The sequence below is a fragment of the Cryptotermes secundus genome, unplaced genomic scaffold, assembly GCF_002891405.2.
Source record: "Cryptotermes secundus unplaced genomic scaffold, Csec_1.0 scaffold295, whole genome shotgun sequence".
In the NCBI taxonomy this organism is placed as follows: Eukaryota; Metazoa; Arthropoda; class Insecta; order Blattodea; family Kalotermitidae; genus Cryptotermes; species Cryptotermes secundus.
In genome coordinates this window covers 454062-472665 of record NW_019729213.1, presented here as the reverse complement: position 1 = coordinate 472665, position 18604 = coordinate 454062, and the positions used below count along the sequence as shown (strand labels likewise).

Here is an 18604-nt window from a genome sequence, read left to right as displayed (position 1 = left end):
GCTGTAGTGTAGTTGGTTGAGGCACTATGCTACAAGCCTGAAGGTCGCAGGATCGATTCGATGAGGTCACTGGATTTTTCAATTGATCTAATCCTTCCAGCCGCACTATGGCTTTGGGGTCGACTCAGCCTCTAACAGAAATGAGTACCAGGAATATTCCTGGGGCTAAAGGGCTGCAGGCTCGTAAGGCTGACAACCTCACCGCCATCTGTCCCTGTTACAGGGACAGCTTTACTATGGGTGCATAGAAACTGAGCAGCTTAGCAGCTGTTCATATACCTGCTAATTCATTACGATATGTCATAGCCAATTCTGTCTCAACAGAATACTATTGTGCCTGTCAATGGGGTGAGCGCAAGCACATGATAAAGTCAACTGATTAACCCTTAAATTCAGAATAAAGCGCTAATGAAATGACACTGCTTGTTCTAGGGATCTACGGGACGCTGTTCCGACGGAACAAGGAGGCCGCGTTCAGTAACTACCGACTGTGGGAGTCTGCAGGTTTCGTCACTGCGTATGCGTACAGCACGCACTTGTGTGCGCGCATGAAGTTGTATGTCATGCTTGCAGTCCTGCTGGTTGGGTTTGCGGGCTACATCGTCGTCGAGATCCTACACAAGAGGAAGGCTCTACGAAGGAAGAAGCTAGCAGAGGATCCAAAGGCAGCTGCCGCAGCGGCTGCAGAACTGGCTAAACAAAACAAAACTGAGGAAACAGATGACGAAAAGGATGATATTGACGATGATATAATAATTACTCATCTATAACAGAACTCACAACTCCATAATCGTGTTTTTAAGTTCAAAAGGAAGCGAAATGGGTTTAGGAGTGAAATCATGAGTGCCAGATCTCTTGGTGCAATGTACTGACAGAAACTTCTTTTGTCATGTTGAACGAGAGTAGAGTTCCTAAGAGTGGTTGGTCATAGTGCAGCTTCGCAGGTTGAATGTTTGCACGAGGAAATACAGGACAGCGTCGGTACTATCAAGAAGAGGTTAAATGCTCCAACACACGATAAGTAAAAGTGTAAACGCGGAAGTTTATCTGTCTGACCTTCAGGTGAACCGGTTTCGCTGGCCGAGCTGAAGACAGATCTTTGTCTGGATGGTTCCGTTGCAGGAGAAAGACTTCAGTCCAATAGCCTTCTCCTCCAGAAGAAAATAACAACACTCCCAGGAACAGGGAGAGGCCGTTTAGAACAAAGTACAGTAAGAAGAGACACGTCAGAATAGAGTCATTACAGTAACATATGGTTTATTGCATATCGGGTAGTACAACGCGAGGTACAAAATATACTCTACACTGTTAAGTAAGACCGTCTCACTCAGCACACAACTCAGTATGGTTACTTGCTTTTCTGGTCGTGGCGCTAATGTGCGAGAAAAACAAGTTATAGCTTTTGCGTTTGATTGGAGACTTGAATTGTTGCGTAGGTTCTTTAATACCCAGCCATAGCTCTTATTTAGCAGCACATCTTCACACGGAAACATATCTCCCTTTTCTTCCGTTTAGGATAGATGAGGCTTTGAAAAATCTGTTCTTTTGTACCCCAGGTTTCATACTAGTCAGATAACAGTAGTGAACATTATTTTTGTGCTCTTCTTGTGTTATATTCAAGGAACCGCTACAGCAGATAATATTAAAATGCACTGATTCAGTGCCTTATGGTCTTATGTTCAGTGAAGCTCAAAGAGTAAGGTTATATTATACGGTTTCCTTAGAAAATAATTCTGCACATACTGGTCGAGGGTACTGTGCAATCAGTAATATTGACGTACTATTTCACTCCTATTTCTTGGAACGCTCAATGCATTCAACATTGTAATGAAGTCGATATAGTGAGATTAACCTGTCTTCCAACTGCTAAGGAGTAGGAACCGATTGTAAAGCCTCAGGCTGCAGTATAAGTAATGTGATGTTTTAAATTGTTCAATAAATTTGAGTTTGTTTTTATAAAAAAATTACTGGCATTCAAAAACTGAATTACAATAACGTAACTGTAATCTAGTGTTTTCTAGATAGAGAAGGCGAAATCACGTGCAGTGGCCCGGTGAATTAGCAGGACTCAAAGTCAGTTTTGCACACAACACAGCTTAGCACTGTCACAAAGACATTTAGGGAACATTGTACGAACCATATTGCATAACTCAACTGTAGATCCACTCCTGCAATTAAACCACAAAATCCTTCTAGTTAAGCTCCATATCAGAATTTCGAAAATGTTAAAATCGAAATTGATGAGACACATAAGGCAGGCTAAGAGAAAGTTTGACAAAATTTACAATTATTAGCTATAAATTAGCTATTATTAGCTAATATCCATATAACCTGTATTTAAGTTCAATTTTCACATTCCTACATTATTCAATAGGTTATCATGTTAATTGGCATTGGTTCGAACCCGGTGACTTGTTATGCAATACTATGTTACTAGTTTGCTCCAGATTTTCCATACGGATGACATATAAATAAAATATTAACAGTTCATTAGTTGTTTTAAAAACTGCTCTAAAATAATATTGTGTGTGTGTGTGGATTTTCAGTTAACTTTGAGCCCCTGATTTTGTAAACAAAAGGATTAATTCACACAGGATTCGTTAGTACGTAGGTTATCTATGGGCAACATTCAGGATCACGATCTTACAGAGCATGTAAATACTTCACTGTTTTCTAATATCTGATCTCATTTATTGGATTTTCGTACATTGACATTACATGCTTTACATGTATATTGCGGCCTAAGACGACGTTTTCAAATGTAATAAGATTCTTGAGTATTCTGAATAAATAAAGAACCTAATGAAAATCATCAGCCTCTCGAATTTCAATACAAGCTCAGAGCTATAAAGAAACTTCATTCCAAACTCGGACTTCAGTATGCTTCATCCACAACATCTATGTAGTGAATACAAACAAGCAGACCTGCGAGGTGGCTTCGGATCAAATAAAAGAAATGCCTATTATAAAACCAAAGGCAATATGAAATTCTACTGCTCTCTGGCACGAAACGTCGTCTATCGCTACACTGATAAAAATAAAATAAATTTTAATGCCTATAAAACATAATAAGATTTGAGGTCTTCACGGTGGTGACTCTTAAGAACGTCATCTTCTGGAATGTGGCACCATGTAGATCTTGTGTGAACCGACTTTTCGGAGGAACGTATCGCCTTTATCTTCAGGGTAGAAAAATCNCAATGCAACTGGGTTCCTTCATTAAGAACACTTAATAACAGTGTTTCTGGTTTAACCGTTTCCATTTATTAACATATGATTTCATCAAACATTTATCAGATCTCGTTATATTAAAATAATTCATGAAGTGGTATTTACGGGCTTCCAACATCTAGAACTCGGAAAGTGTCATGGCTGCATCCGTTTTATATAATTATATAAGAATCCAATTATACTTTAATGAACTACGAATATCCATCACTTCATTATCGATAATGTTTGGTGTCTCACTCAAATTTATCTGCGTAAAATAATATCTGCGGTCTAGAGAACAGAGATTAACGGCCGAGGGGATCCGTTGCGCTGACCACGCGACACCCTCTATCCGCAAAAGTTAGCACTAACTTCGCCGACAAGCGGTTCTCCCTCAGTCGGTATAGTTCACTCGCCGACTACAGACGACAGCGTTTACAATAATATGCTTCTCTTAAACATGCTGGATGAAAATTATTCCCTATAATTACTGGAGAATTATTTATTTCGTACTTCGTTTAATATTATCTTTACTAGATGTATTTAACAGTCCATCTATTGATGAAGTAGGATATTACAACTGAATAAAGAAAGGGTTGTATCGTTTTAATATTTATGGTTTGCTTTAAATTTAGTCCAATATTAATTTCAAGTTTACTACTCATTACCGTCCCTTTTTTTATTTTTTACTTTTTCAAAGCTTTTGTGCAATATGATTTCTTGTCTAAATCAGACTAATCGGACCGCTTCTGATTTTGGAGACATAATCAGAATTTGAGTTATATATACATCAGGTGGCTGTGAATCACCGTATGTGTGCGTAACACTTTCCTGACTACATGATGTTCTGTCACATAATGGAAATATAAACATTCCCTGAGTTCCGCTTTTGCGAACTTGCCAACGAATACATGTTGCTACCCACCCAGCAATGTGTTTTGTGTTCACTCCATAGATATCGTGAATAAAGCATACATATGCGATATTATCTGCAATTTGCTAAAATGTATTTGTGTTTATTTAATGTCAAAGAATTGGGATTATGAAAGGATGATCATAACGTTATTTTTACGGATATAATGCTGATAGCTTTTCTCATCTGTAAGACCATAAAAATACAGTATTAGTTAAGGGGAGAGAAAGCCAAATCACGTACCAATTTTGCAAATCATTTCTTAATAAAATTTTCCCATGTAACATCACTGTATTAGTGGGCATACGTAGTTTCATTATTATTAAGGGATGTTCATTAATCAAGGTTTATTTGCTGAAAGAATCATGGGGCAAAACTTCAATAAAGAAATCACATGTGCATGTAAATATGACAAGTTCTCGCTCATGTCTCGGCCTAACAACTTCACCGCCGGAATAGTGACTAAAGTAGCTCTAACCTGCAATAAAATGTTGTTGGATCAAGTATAGAGTATGCTGTACGAACGGACAGTTTACTCGTCACAGTAACTGCTTTATGTTCAAAAGCCATGAAGTGCATCCGCACTTCTGGAGACACTTACGTGGCCTTGCAACAAAGCACTGGCCACAATACACACAGAGAAACAAACAACGTCGGTTGTGAAACACCATTCGAAGACGCGTCCTTTAAACTGTGAAATAAAAGCCGTTTTGTGTGACTGTTATCCAGGTCATGTTTTCTTGAAAATGAACAGGAAATGTGCTTCTAAATAGAAAGGAGACTGTAGAGAGAAATCTCTCGTAAGGCACCCTTTACAGTATTTCGTTTACTTGTGCGCTCAGTCTGAATTATTTATTATATGAAGCCAAGTAAGTTGTCCTTAACATCACAAACCCAAAGCATTGGCGGTCAGATGGTAGTAACATTTAGAGACACTTTATAGATTATATAAGCATATAATTATTATCATTATTATTATTATTATAAGGTGACTGATGGAAAATTATAGGCCTGCCTACATTCTGAAATATTATTTATATATAATTTGTAATAAATTTTAAATATTGTATCATGTGATTACAAAGAAGAGCAGTGCTCCTTGATAATTATGTGCTTTAATTTGTGATTTTAAATTGCCAGATGTCCTAGCATCCTATTTAGACATATTAGTTTTAAGGACGATGGATTTTAATAAATCATCTAAGAGAGATTTTTCTGGTAAATTTAATTTGTCTCATTTTAGTTGAAATGGATTTTGTTTACTTCACATAATATAATGTACAGAATAAAGTTACAAATATAAGACCTTGCGTATTCATATACACAGGGAAATTCTTGTCTGGAACCAAGGTTAAAGAACAAATGTGAATTTGATTTGGTTCATTCTGGTCCGTCACACTATTAAATTTACCATTAAGTTTATTTCAGTTGAATGTGACATATAGTTACTTAGTTACCTAGCATGTTTCGGTTCTTAATGAATCATCATCGGAGGTATGCCACTACGAACAGGAACCCACCAATACGTAAATGTTTTTATAAGACTATAAACTTAAAACATTTATGATGCTCACTATATGTAGTTGTTAATTTTCCATTGTCGAAATAGATGTTTGACGTAAACCTTTATAATAGGAAAATTCTTGAAGAATATTACTTAGAAGTGACGTAATTGCAATCACTTCCATAAAGGATATGTTAAAAATGTAATTTTCCACTGCACTGTATATAAAATTCAATTTGTTTCACCACAGCAGCCTTCCTTTTCGTTAAAATTATGTTATGAATGTGTGTGAAACTTATTTTTAAGTTAAGAAATTTGTTCGTGAACCACTGTGCATCGTGTTTTATCTTCCTTGGTAGTGGATATTGTCGTCTATCCCTTTTGGGATTTCTTAACTTAAAAATAAGTTTCACACACATTCATAACATAATTTTAACGAAAAGGAAGGCTGCTGTGGTGAAACAAATTGAATTTTATATACAGTGCAGTGGAAAATTACATTTTTAAAATATCCTTTATGGAAGTGATTGCAATTACGTCACTTCTAAGTAATATTCTTCAAGAATTTTCCTATTATAAAGGTTTACGTCAAACATCTATTTCGACAATGGAAAATTAACAACTACATATAGTGAGCATCATAAATGTTTTAAGTTTATAGTCTTATAAAAACATTTACGTATTGGTGGGTTCCTGTTCGTAGTGGCATACCTCCGATGATGATTCATTAAGAATCGAAACATGTTAGGTAACTAAGTGCTGAAGTGGTGAAGGCATTATATGTCACAATGGACTGAAATAAACTTAATTGTAAACAAATATAATTCCGGTGTAGTGGAGGGGACAGTGGATGTAAATATGGCTCAAATACTAGAGTATCAAGTCCCTGTGGCTTTATTTCAGCTTAAATGCAGGAATGTGTACAGAAATCGCCTATGATTTACCATAATAAAGGAAACTTCATTGTCCTTCCATTTGTTTCCTCATCAATGAACCAATTTCACTGAACGCAGATGTAAAATGAAGACTTTCCCGCGATCGCTTGGCATTCTGATAGTGAAAGTACTAGCAGTTATTCAGGTTTCTAGAAGCCCTGGTGACGTTTCGGCTACAGTGATCTTCAAGCGTCACTTCCTATACTTATTTTGCAATGAAGACTAAACTTCTAAAGAAATGTCAGAAAATCATTGCTCTAGTGTAGAAAGAAAAATTTTCCTCGTTGAAGCTCGTGTTAACAAAAATTCCGGAGCAAAATAGGTTGTTCCTTACTGTAAAAGTAGCAACATTATTTTTAAAATTACTTAGATCTGAAAGATGTACCGTGGTAAATCACAAAATTAAGTTCAGGTAAAATGTTCAGGGCTTCCATAATGAAAATATTTCACGGTCGGGAAATGCTCGTGTGCGAAGTGATCGCCATACGGTATTACTGCTCTGGTATTGTAATGATCACTAAAATAAATAGTTTTGATATTACTACTTCCGTTGTATTGTGAATGCATTTGATCGGCTGATGAAAGCCCAAATTACAACACCTATTTTTAAGAAAAGATCTACATGAAGAAAAAATTGCTTAATATCGAAAAAGAAAAATTAAATAAAAAGAGAAAATAAACGCATGTTTCAGACAACAAAATATGAAGTGTTTTTATTACAAAACTAAACAACAACCTATCCTCTACCCACCTTGTATTGTCATTTGTTGGCGTTGTTAGGGAGTAATCTATCAAGTTCACACTTACAAAGTCGCAGCGTGACACACACACACACCAAGCAGGCGTAATTATAGCGAGTTTTATCTGCCACTGTTAATTCCTTTCCATCCCTAGATTCAATTCACTCTTCCAGAAGCCGACAATCATTCAGCTTGTGAAGAGATTTTCCGTCTTTTATGGAACAGCACGATTTATCACAGCCCGACAATGGACCTTTTCCTGACAAAGATAAATCAAATTCATACCCTTACAAATTATTATCTAAATTATCATCTTTTCAAAATAGCCCAATTTCATCCATGGCCTTCCTTAGAAGTTTCTGTCACTTCTGTCAGCCGGTTTTCATTTCTTTGGATATGGTAATATTATTTTATCTTACAGAGTAAGGTCGTCAGCCTTGTGTTCAACCTCCAACTTGGAGGACTAGGTCTCTGCATTTATGTCCATGATTTATTTCAACCGTCTTCCAGTGCATACACTCATCTATCTCCTCCTCTCACTCGCACTACATGTTTCGGCACAAAAGTGCCATCTTCAGGTGCTTATTCGATTTACGCTAAACTAGTTCATTGCATGCCTTGTAGTCTTCATATTAAAATTAAAATATATATTTATCATATATATTGATAAATGTTAAATATTAAAATTGTTCAGGATTTTTCATCCCTACGTCGTATCTCACTACGCGAGTCACACCTATCCTCTTCTGTTGGAGCACTCTTTCACTATCGTGTGTGTATTGTGCATTGTGTTGTGTCTTGCTCCTGTGACTGCGTGTGTTATACTGCTGGGCCTCCTGGGTATGTGTCTGCATTTATGTTTAATATTGTGACGTACAGACCCATTGCTAGGCAACGGGTACAACAGTACGCGACAATAGTAGTTGTCCGCCCCGAGGCTCCATAACGAGCGAGTGAGTGAATAAAATTATTACAAGCAAGATCTTTAACTAATTTACTTTCGACAATTGGAAACTCGCTAACTTGAATATTCTCCTAGCATTAATCGATAGGGATACTGTACCAATATATACTTCCCATGCTAATTTCATAATGCGTGACTGGTTATAGCTGTATGCATTAGTATAAATACACAAGAGAAAACTCAAAATGACATTGGCTTAACAAGCTCATGAAGTGTACTCAAAAGTTAATTACAGAAAGTAAGATAAAGTACCATATAATTACGCAAGTTATGTCGTATATTATGAAATTCATACCACGTAACTTCGAAGGAAAGGACGGCAAAAAATTAAAAAATAATATCACAAAAGAACAAAGAAGGTTCTCCGTGTCCAGATCCGAGATTATTCTTATGTAATACCGCCTATAGTACTTTAGGCATATTTCCAGTTCGATCTCCTTCAAATTGAAAACATGGACGGAAACAATTCGTAACAGGTATAAATGACGAATATTCATCATTACTCATAATTAAATTAAACTCACTATTTGAGGTCTCACTAACTTCATGGAGTTGAGCCCTTCTTGAGAAGCCGCCAGTTGTGTAGCTACTCAAGAATTACCCAAAATTTTATGGAACCCAAAGCTTCATTATCGGGTTCACAAGAACCTTCCACTGGTTCCTATTGCGAGCCAGATCAATTCAGTACATACCACCCCATCTTATTTCTCTAAGATCCATCTTAATATAATCCTACCACCTACATCTACGTATCGGTAGTGTACTCCTTCCTTCCGGCCTTTTCACCAGTATCCTATATGCATTCCTCTTCTCCCCATTCGTGTTACATGCTCTGCCCACCTCATCCTCCTTGACTTCATAATTCTAATTATGCTTGGAGAAGAGTACAAGTTATGAAGCTCTTCATTATGCAGTTTTCTCCAACTTCCTGTCACTTCATCCATCTTCGGTCCAAATATTCTCCTCAACACCCTCAGTCTATGTTCCTCCCTTAGTGGCAGAGCCCAAGTTCCACACCCATGCAGAACCACAGGTGTTGTGTCTTGCTTGTATATTATAATTTTTATGTTTTTGGACAGCAGATGAGAAGACAAAAGGTTCTGGACTGAATGGTAGCAAGCATTGCCCGAGTTCAATAGCCTCTTAATTTCAATAGCCTCTTAATTTCTTCTGAATCAGGTTTTCATTTGTTACAGTCGTTCCCAGTNCCAACTTCCTGTCACTTCATCCATCTTCGGTCCAAATATTCTCCTCAACACCCTCAGTCTATGTTCCTCCCTTAGTGGCAGAGCCCAAGTTCCATACCCATGCAGAACCACAGGCAACATTATAATTTTGTATATTATAATTTTTATGTTTTTGGACAGCAGATGAGAAGACAAAAGGTTCTGGACTGAATGGTAGCAAGCATTGCCCGAGTTCAATAGCCTCTTAATTTCTTCTGAATCAGGTTTTCATTTGTTACAGTCGTTCCCAGTTATCTGAACTGTGCAACATTTTCAAAACATCTGTTACCTATCTTTATGTCAAGATTTTGCTCTGCATTCTGGTGACAGGATGACAACTACTGTCATGAGTAGGGTGGTAGGCGTGACGAAATGACGAGTTCTAGTTTGGATGATTTGATATACTATTAGCACCTTGGTTACAAGTTCTCTTAATCACCATCAATACAGAGCTATGGCTGCTTTACATAAGTTACAGTTCACCGTTACACATGCATTAGGATTCTCAGTCTTTCAGTCCAGTCTAAGAGAGAGAGAGAGAGAGTTACTTCACGACTGGCGGTTTACCGCCAATCAGTTCGTCTTGGCGTCAGGCCCCTTGAGGCCCACGACCACATATTATTTTCCAACTGAACTCTTGCGGTAATACTCCTTATGTAACTTCCTCTCTGACGAGAAGACGGATTTCTCTCTTATGAATAAACTTGACCTTTCGTCAAGTGTATATTTCGCACAAATAACATGTTATCGAAAATTCTTCCTTTTGCACTGTACACAAGTCCTCTGTCAGTACAGGCTTTACAGAGCAGATCATGCCTAACTTACATATCTCTAACTAAACTATAACAGATAATCGTTATATAAGCTTCACACGGACCACACAGAAAACGTCTTTCGTTCGTGACTCCTATTGTTTTAACACACTCAAATGGAGGTTGTTTACAGGTCGCTGTACAGAAACAGCGATTTTCTATTGTGTACCTTGCGTGTATTCGGTCACGAAGTGTTTACGGGTCGGTTACCTAGTAACGCTCTGGCCACCCACGTTACAATATACTTAGTTTTCTTTGCGGTTACTTCTAGACCAACTTCCTTACTAGCGTCAATTAAAGTTTCTGTGCTTTTCTCTAAGGTATCTATGTTATCACCCAGTAGATCCACATAATCAGCATAGACGACCAGCTGATATCCTATTTCATTTCAGCCCCATCTTGTTTTCCTGCACCTTTCTAATGACATATAAAAACAAAACAAAAAAATCCGTGGATTTAGTTCACAAGCGAACTATACCAACCGAGAGACCGCTGCTTGTCGGCGAAGTTAGTGCCAACTTTAGCGGATAGAGGGTGTCGCGTGGTCAGCGCAACGAATTCCCACGGCCGTTAATTTCGGGTTTCTAGATCGAAGCCGCTACTTTTCCATTCAAGTAGCTCCTCGATTATCCTCACGAGGCTGACCGGGCCCCGTTCCAGACCCACTACTTCTCAGAAAATCTCGTAGCTTCGGGAATCAAACCCGGGACCTCTGGACCTGTAGCCAGGAACTTTGACCACTAGACCACAGAGGCGGTTTCCCAATGACATACGAATGCTAAAGTAAACTTGAAAAGCAATGGCGATAAAGCATCTCCTTGTTTTAGAACGTTTTGTATAGAAAAATATTTGAGTGATATGATTCTTCTAGTAAAGTCAGAGTAGTTACACTAAGGAGGTTACGATAGGCCGCGCCGCATCAAGAAGTTAGTCGCTGGCTTCCGACCGCGGTGGTCCGGGTTCGGTCCCCGGTCTGGTCAAGTGGAATTTGTGGTGGACAGTGTGGAGCTGGGGCAGATTTTCTCCGAGTACTTCGGTTTTCCCTGCCAATCTTCATTCCACCAATTGCTCCACAATTACCCTCAGCTATCATCTGGGGCTGGTACAATAGGCCAGAAGTGGCCGCAGTACAAGGGACTTACTCCCACTCCACTAGCAATAAACAAAACAGTCCCACCAGCTAGAAATAAAAAAAAGTGAGGTTACGATGGGCCGGACATGTGCGGTACGTGGAATGTGTAAAACGAGAAAAGCATACAGAAATTCGATGAAGAAACATCTTGGGCAACTGCCATTTGGAAGACCGACGAAGAAGTAAGATAATATGTTGTGACGACATTAACAGCCAATACAAGGCTTTCATTCAGTTGTTATAATGCGAAAAAAATACTTGTGTGACTGAATGCAGCGTACAGTAAAGTCCCATCAGCGGGACTCGGCCCACCGGTTGTGACACAGTGGGATGGCAGAAACAACAGCCAGAGTATATGTAACCCGCTTGCCTCCACAATACTTATTCCGTGCAGTTACTCGCTCCTGATAAATATTCACTGAGGCTCCTTGTGTCCATTTAGTACGCGTTACATAACACATTCATAATATACATAAGTACACGTGTACGTGTATGTTCCCCGTTAGAGATACTACAGCTACAGTAATGCAATACAATAATGTAGCTGCAAGCCAGTGTCTTGAAAGCCGAACGCAGAGTAAAAGATAACTCCGTGGTTTTAGTCCGCAAGCGAACTATACGGCCCGAGAGACCACCGCTTGTCGGCGAAGTTAGTGCCAACTTTAGCGCATAGAGTGTGTCGCGTGGTCAGCGCAACGAATCCCTACGGCCGTTAATTTCGGTTTTCTAGACCGGAAAGGTAGAGTAAAGGTAAAGGTAAAATTGTTTCTGTGCTGAACTGATTAAGCATCACGCAGTGAAGATGTTCGTGGCAATGGGGGTATATCACCACCATTTCTGACCTAGGCACTAGGCGGAGGTAAGTGATCAGCTTCACGCCCCGGCAACTTTACCCCAAGGGAAAGAACCTAAGGCAATCGTTGAATAGGAGGCTGCGTGGTCCCCAGCGCCAGTCTGGACGCTGCAGAGTAGAGTATGATCTGCTGGGAATCGAATGCTGGCCTCCCAGCCAGTGGTCGGACGATATACCGACTATTGTGAAGGTACAGTAGAGCTATAATTGGACAAAGTAGTACTGGCGCAGATTTTTTTCAAGTAAGAGTACTCTGGTTTCCCCTGCCAATTATCGTTTCACCAACTCATCCATCCTCATCACGTGAGGTTGGTACAATATGCTTGACAGTGACCGTATATCAAGCGAACTCAATTCACCTCAACCCGGGAAATTAATGAATAAAGGGCTATAATTTCGATCTGTTTTTGGATACATTTATCTTCTTCGATTTAGACAGACAGTACAAATTTCTTCTTAGTTTTTAAAAAAGACGAGTTCAATTTCTAAAGTTATACAGCATCGAGCGATATGGCTGTTGAAGAATAATTAAATGGAAAGAATATGAGAACAACAGGTATTGGCCGATTGGCATTTGGCATTGGGACAAAGGAAGCGAGGAAAGCAACGAGAAAAGAAACATAAGAGTTGGTACTCCTTCCAGATTCGAACCGCGGACTTCGTCAATACGAGCCATTCAACCGTGATGTTCCTCCAATATGATGAAAAGCTGAAGGTAAAATTCTGTCTGTGCTTCTGCATTACACTATGAAAGCGCAATGGATGCTTCTGCAACAGAACACGTATAACAAAGTGTAAAAAAGTAGGCCATATCATTCACTATTACGTCACAGAGAAGAGTTTATTTTCTTTTTACTAACAACATAATTCGAAACGTCGCTGATTGGCTGAAACGTTTTAGGAAAGTAGTGACATGGAGAATATGTCTTGTGAATATATTGCGGGTTAGCCAACAAGCGTTATGCTGGTGCGTTAGTTCTGCGATAAGAACCATGATGACATAACAATGCTCTCTCATGCTTTAAAACAGCAGACTGCAGTTGTTTCAAGGTCTTGGGAAGGTGAAATTAATTTACTTGACGAAATGAAAAATATCTATTCTAAGAAACCAATTATGATTCAGAAAAATTTTAGCAGTGATCAGCCAAGTGTAAAATGAAATGCAGGGTTAAAAGTGGTACTCACAAATCGGCATTAATAACAGTGTAAAAATCAGTTAAATTCATGAGACGGAAACTACCGATGAAGAAGTATAACATTAATAAAAATTCTGCGGTTATGACAAGTGTCCTATAGAACGCCTGGAGGCTTATGAAATTTTCTACAAAATAGAAGGGGAGGAACGGTTTTAGAAACACATAATCCATATCTCTAACCACGATACATGAAGTAAGAATAAGTATTTGTCGTTAGGTTTTTTCAGTTTCGTGGAGTGGGGGTGAGACTGAGTCCACTTGGTGGGCCGCGCCATAGCTCAAGCGGTTAGTCGATGGCTTCCCACCGCGGCGGACCGGGTTCGATCCCGGGGTGTGGTCAAGTGGGATTTGTGGTGCACAAAGTGACGCTGGGGCACGTTTTCTCCGAGTACTTCGTTTTCCCTTGCCAATCTTCATTCCACCAATTGCTCCACAATCACCCTCACCTATCATCTGGGGCTGGTGCAATAGGCCAGAAGTGGCCGCAGTACAAGGGACTTAGTCCCACCCCACTAGCAATAAAAAAAAAGAGTCCACTCGGTACGTCGGCCACTAATTGGCCTACTGTACCAGCCCCGGATGATAGATGTTGAATTTGGAGCAGTCGGTGGAATGAGAATTGTCAGGGGAAACCGAAGTACCCGGAGGAAACCTGTCCCAGTGCTACTTTGTCCACCACAAATTCCAAATGACATGACCTGGGCACGAACCAGGGCCGCCGCGGTGGAAAGCCGGCAACTAACCGCCTGAGCTATGTCACGGCCCTATCAGCATTCGTAAATAACACAGTATCTTAATAACAAGCGTTAGAACTCTGTAGTAAGACTCAGGATTATTGGGGGTCCTGACTTCGTCCATCGTCCGGCATTCTAAACAACAGTGAAGAACACAATGCATCGGAAACTTAATGTGTTTCCGTCCTCGATTGGGGAGGTAAGGGAAACCTACCCTGGTCCGTTATAAATATCTAACCTCAGTCACTGCTCCTGTAATATAGTATAGTATTAGGACTAGAATAACACAGTCCGTATAGAGACTGCCTACGGGCTGGACGATCGAGGGGTCGGAGTTCGAGCCACTGTGGGGTCAAGAATTTTCTCTTTTCCACGTCGTCCAGACCGGCTCTGGGGCCCATTCAGCCTCCTATACAATGGGTACCGTGGGGCTCTTTCCCAGGGGGTAAAGCGGTCGGTGCGTGAAGCTACCACTCACCTCTAACTAAAGCCGAGGTCAAGAAAATGTGGATCTATACATCCACTCCCCCTTACGCCTTCATGGGATAGTGCTTAATTAGTTAAGCACAGGGACAACGTTACATTCTTACTAAGACTTGAAAGGTGTAATCCCTGCAGGATTAAGCGGAGTTTCCGCATTCGTAAACGAACTGCAAGACTGATATTGACTGTCGTGCAAAATACAGTTAGCTCGATCCGCTTCATTTCTGGTACTTGAATCAAAGGTATTTGCATATTACTTACATCCTACATAGCTTCGAAAAGATTTAAGAGAGGCAATCTGACTCCCTTACATTAAGCGTAATAGAGATTTCCGTTACATTAAACAGTTGAAGAAAACTGCATAATGAGGAGCTTCATAACTTGTACTCTTCTCCAAGTATAATTAGAATGATCAAGTCAAGGAGTATGAGGGGGCAGGGCATGTAGCACGAATAGGGGAGACGAGGAATGCATATAGGATATTAATGAGAAGGCCAGAAGGAAAGAGACAACTGGGAAGACCAAGACGTAGCTGGATGGACAATATTAAAATGTATCTTCGAGAGAAAGGATTGAATTGGTCTGGCTCAGGATAGGGATGAGTGGAGGGGTCTTCTGAACACGATAATGAACCTTCGGGTTTCATAACATGCGGGAAGCTCTGGAGTAGCTGCACAACTGACGGCTTCTCAAGAAGGGCTCAGCTCCATCAGTGAGTTACATTAAACATAGATTCGTGTACTTGAAATAGAATACAGGAAGAAAAGTTTCGTCTTCATACTTTGACTTAATTATGATAGGCCTGTCAGTGAACCGATAAACAAACCATATAAAGGAATGACATTATCATGAAGATGATATTAAGGACTTTATGTTTCGTTACTCAGTACCTCTAAACAACTGTCGTGTTTCCCAGTTCGATATCTGTATAAGGCAACTTTGCAACAAGAATAGTCAGCGTAACGTATCATTAGACATTAAAAAATATTTTCTTCAGGCATATTAAGTAGAAATATTCCAAGGTCAAGTAACGCTTACCCCGTTTCTAGCTCGAAGAGACGCAGAAATTTATCTGGCGGAGATTTTGTTCTTGAAGACGCACTGCGAGTTGAAGTTACTGGAACGCAAATTACAAACAAAATCAACTTTAATTATGAATGTTGACATTACATTAGACGCAGGATGCATGTGAGATAATGTAATTGATACTATCAGAAATATAAAACAATATCCCAATACGTAAGATTTGAGGTTTTCACGGCGGTGACTATGAAGAATATGGAACGTATAGCGAAACGTTCTTCCGAAACGTCGGTTCACACAAGATCTACATGGCGGCATATCCCAGAAGACGGTATTCTTCAATATCCCGTTAAGTTTGCTTATCGAAAGTGGGACGACTCCAATAAATATCTAAGCTTATAACATATTAACACATCATTGACGCCTTAGCTTTGAACCCTTCAGAGCAAAACAAATGTTTTGAAGTGTAATTAATGTCTTAATTCTACGCACCGACTCCTTCAGAAACCAACAGACGCTTAGCTGGTGACGGAATTAACCTTCGTTTGCTGAACCGAAAGTTCACTGCCGTATTCACAAAAAGAACCCGACCACTGGATTGGAAAACAAAGATACTGACCATAAAACATACTTCATCTTTTATTTGCATGAGAAAAAGTTGAAGACAGGACTGTGTCATGTCTCAAATACTTCCCACCGCGGCGTCTTGGGTTCGATCCCGGATCACATCATGTGGGATCCATCCGTGGTACACAAAGTTGCACTGGAGGGAGTTTTCTCCAAGTACTTCGGTTTCTCCTACCAATTCTCATTCCAGCAGCTGCTCTAACCTGGGCAGGTACAATAGGCCCAATAATGATAGGTGTAACACGTGGACTCAGACTTACCCCACACCAAGAGTAAAAAAAAAAAGTTGAAAGGCCAAAGAGAGAATCCTCCAAGTGGTACGTTGAATAGGACGGCGACTGGCGGTGACAAACTTTTTGTTATTCTATTGTTTGAAATAATTATATTTCTTTTGCGTAGTTTCTGGCAATGTCTATTTCTCGGTAATAAGATATAGCATTACAAGGAAGTTTATTTCGGAAGTTCCCTAATTACACTCGCACTTCTTTTAACATACAGGTATACAGAATGGTCACGCTGGATTGCATAAAATCTTAATTGCAGTACCTGGGATTTTGTGTTCTGCTGCACAGTGGGACAGTAAGGTTTCGGTGGAAAAGGTTGTCATTTCTTTATTTTAAACAAAGGTAGGAATAATTCCGACAAATCCATTCCACGTGACAAAATAACAGTTGCTGTCTAAGATTTAACATTTTTCCATCGGCATATTTAACTTCTAAGTAATCCCACACCAAGAACTTCACCCATAAAATACGTTACCGCGTTTGTTGTTGCTGCTGTTGTGTCTATCGGTACAACATTCCCAGTCCTCAGTGATACGAAATTTGTTCTCTCGCTCTAAAGGAAGAACACTGGCCGCGCCATAGCTCAAGCGGTTAGTCGCTGGCTTCCCACGGCGGCGGCCCGGGTTCCATCCCGGGTCTGGTCAAATGGGATTTGTAGTGGACAAAGAGGCGCTGAGGCAGGGTTTCTCCGAGTACTTCGGTTTCCCCTGCCAATCTTCATTCCACCAATTGCTCCACAATCACCCTCACCTATCATCTGGGGCTGGTACAATAGGCCAGAAGTGGCCGCAGTACAAGGGACTTAGTCCCACCCCACTTGCAATAAAAAAAAAAGGAAGAACATAAATTGAGTGTTCATAATAAGGTGCTGAGAATATTTGAACCTAAGCGAGAGAAAGAGGAAGTAATAGGAAGCTGCAGAAAGTTGCATAATAAGAAGCTATATAATTAGTAGCCTTCATCAGGTAACATCACAGAGCACAACTGAGAAGCACGATCAGGGCGTGATAATACGAAATTAAAGTAAACCCCCGATAATGGGAATCTAAATATGAAAAATGAAAATTTACGTCCACTTTTGAGTACCTACTTTAAAAGTCACATGGGATTAAGGAGCAAGAAGATTTTCAGACTATGTTGAAGGCAGCTGGAGAGACTGAAACCACGCAAGAAAATATCCAAGATTGGTTTGAGCTGGATGAAGGAGACCATGGATTTCAGCTTGTCTTTCTATAGTTTTTAAATAAAAGCTCTACAGTGATACTTATTTATTTATTTTCATCATCACAACCTATATTATTACATTTACAATCTGCATATTTTTTAAGCTTTTTTGTTTTTATAGCTGTTTTGCTTCATTAATTCTGATTATCTCTTAACCCGGATGACATATTCCCAGTTAATCTGGATTAGCGAGAGATTATTTGTATAGAAATGGACCTTACAGAACTGAGCTATAGGCTGAATTAATGTGACTCACGATGCGGTCCAATGACAGTTTGCTTTGAACACGGTAATGAATCTTCGAGTTGTATAAAGGTGGAGAATTTCTTGACCAGGTGAGCGACTGTCAGCTTCTCAAGGAACGGTAATTAAGAAACAGATGCTGTACGGGTAGCACCGGAGCTGGGAACAGCTGCAAACCTGCTCCCCTCAAGACGGTACCGAAGCGCGACGGTGTGTTCCCACTATGACGCAGCAACGGGCGGAGACACGAGTGAAGAAGCTCCTTGGAGCCGAGTCGGCGACTGGTACCGACACATCCGCATGTTCTTTCTGAGGTCAAGCACGGACTCTGAGACGGCCATCCAGTGCTGCGACGGCAAGGTCATGCGAAACTGTACACTCCCGTCATCTGCAACTGGACTTACCGGTTTGGCAAGGTAAAGTTGTCCCTGTGCTTAACTACTTAAGCACTATGCCATGAAGGTGTATGGGGGAGTGGGTGTATAGATCCACATTCTCTTG

At 40.0% G+C, this 18604-nt stretch overlaps 1 protein-coding gene across 3 annotated transcripts in view; it reads left to right on the top strand.

Moving 5' to 3' along the window:
* The window catches only part of LOC111865411 (UNC93-like protein), a 139991-nt gene extending 136893 nt beyond the window's left edge, over positions 1-3098 (top strand). For all 3 annotated transcript variants that reach the window (XM_033751812.1, XM_023853420.2, XM_023853421.2), the window contains exon 6: positions 433-3098. In XM_033751812.1, the coding sequence (XP_033607703.1) occupies positions 433-770 (338 nt within the window). In that variant the 3' untranslated portion in view covers positions 771-3098. The remainder of the gene's footprint in view (positions 1-432) is intronic.
* Positions 3099-18604: the final 15506 nt, after the last annotated feature.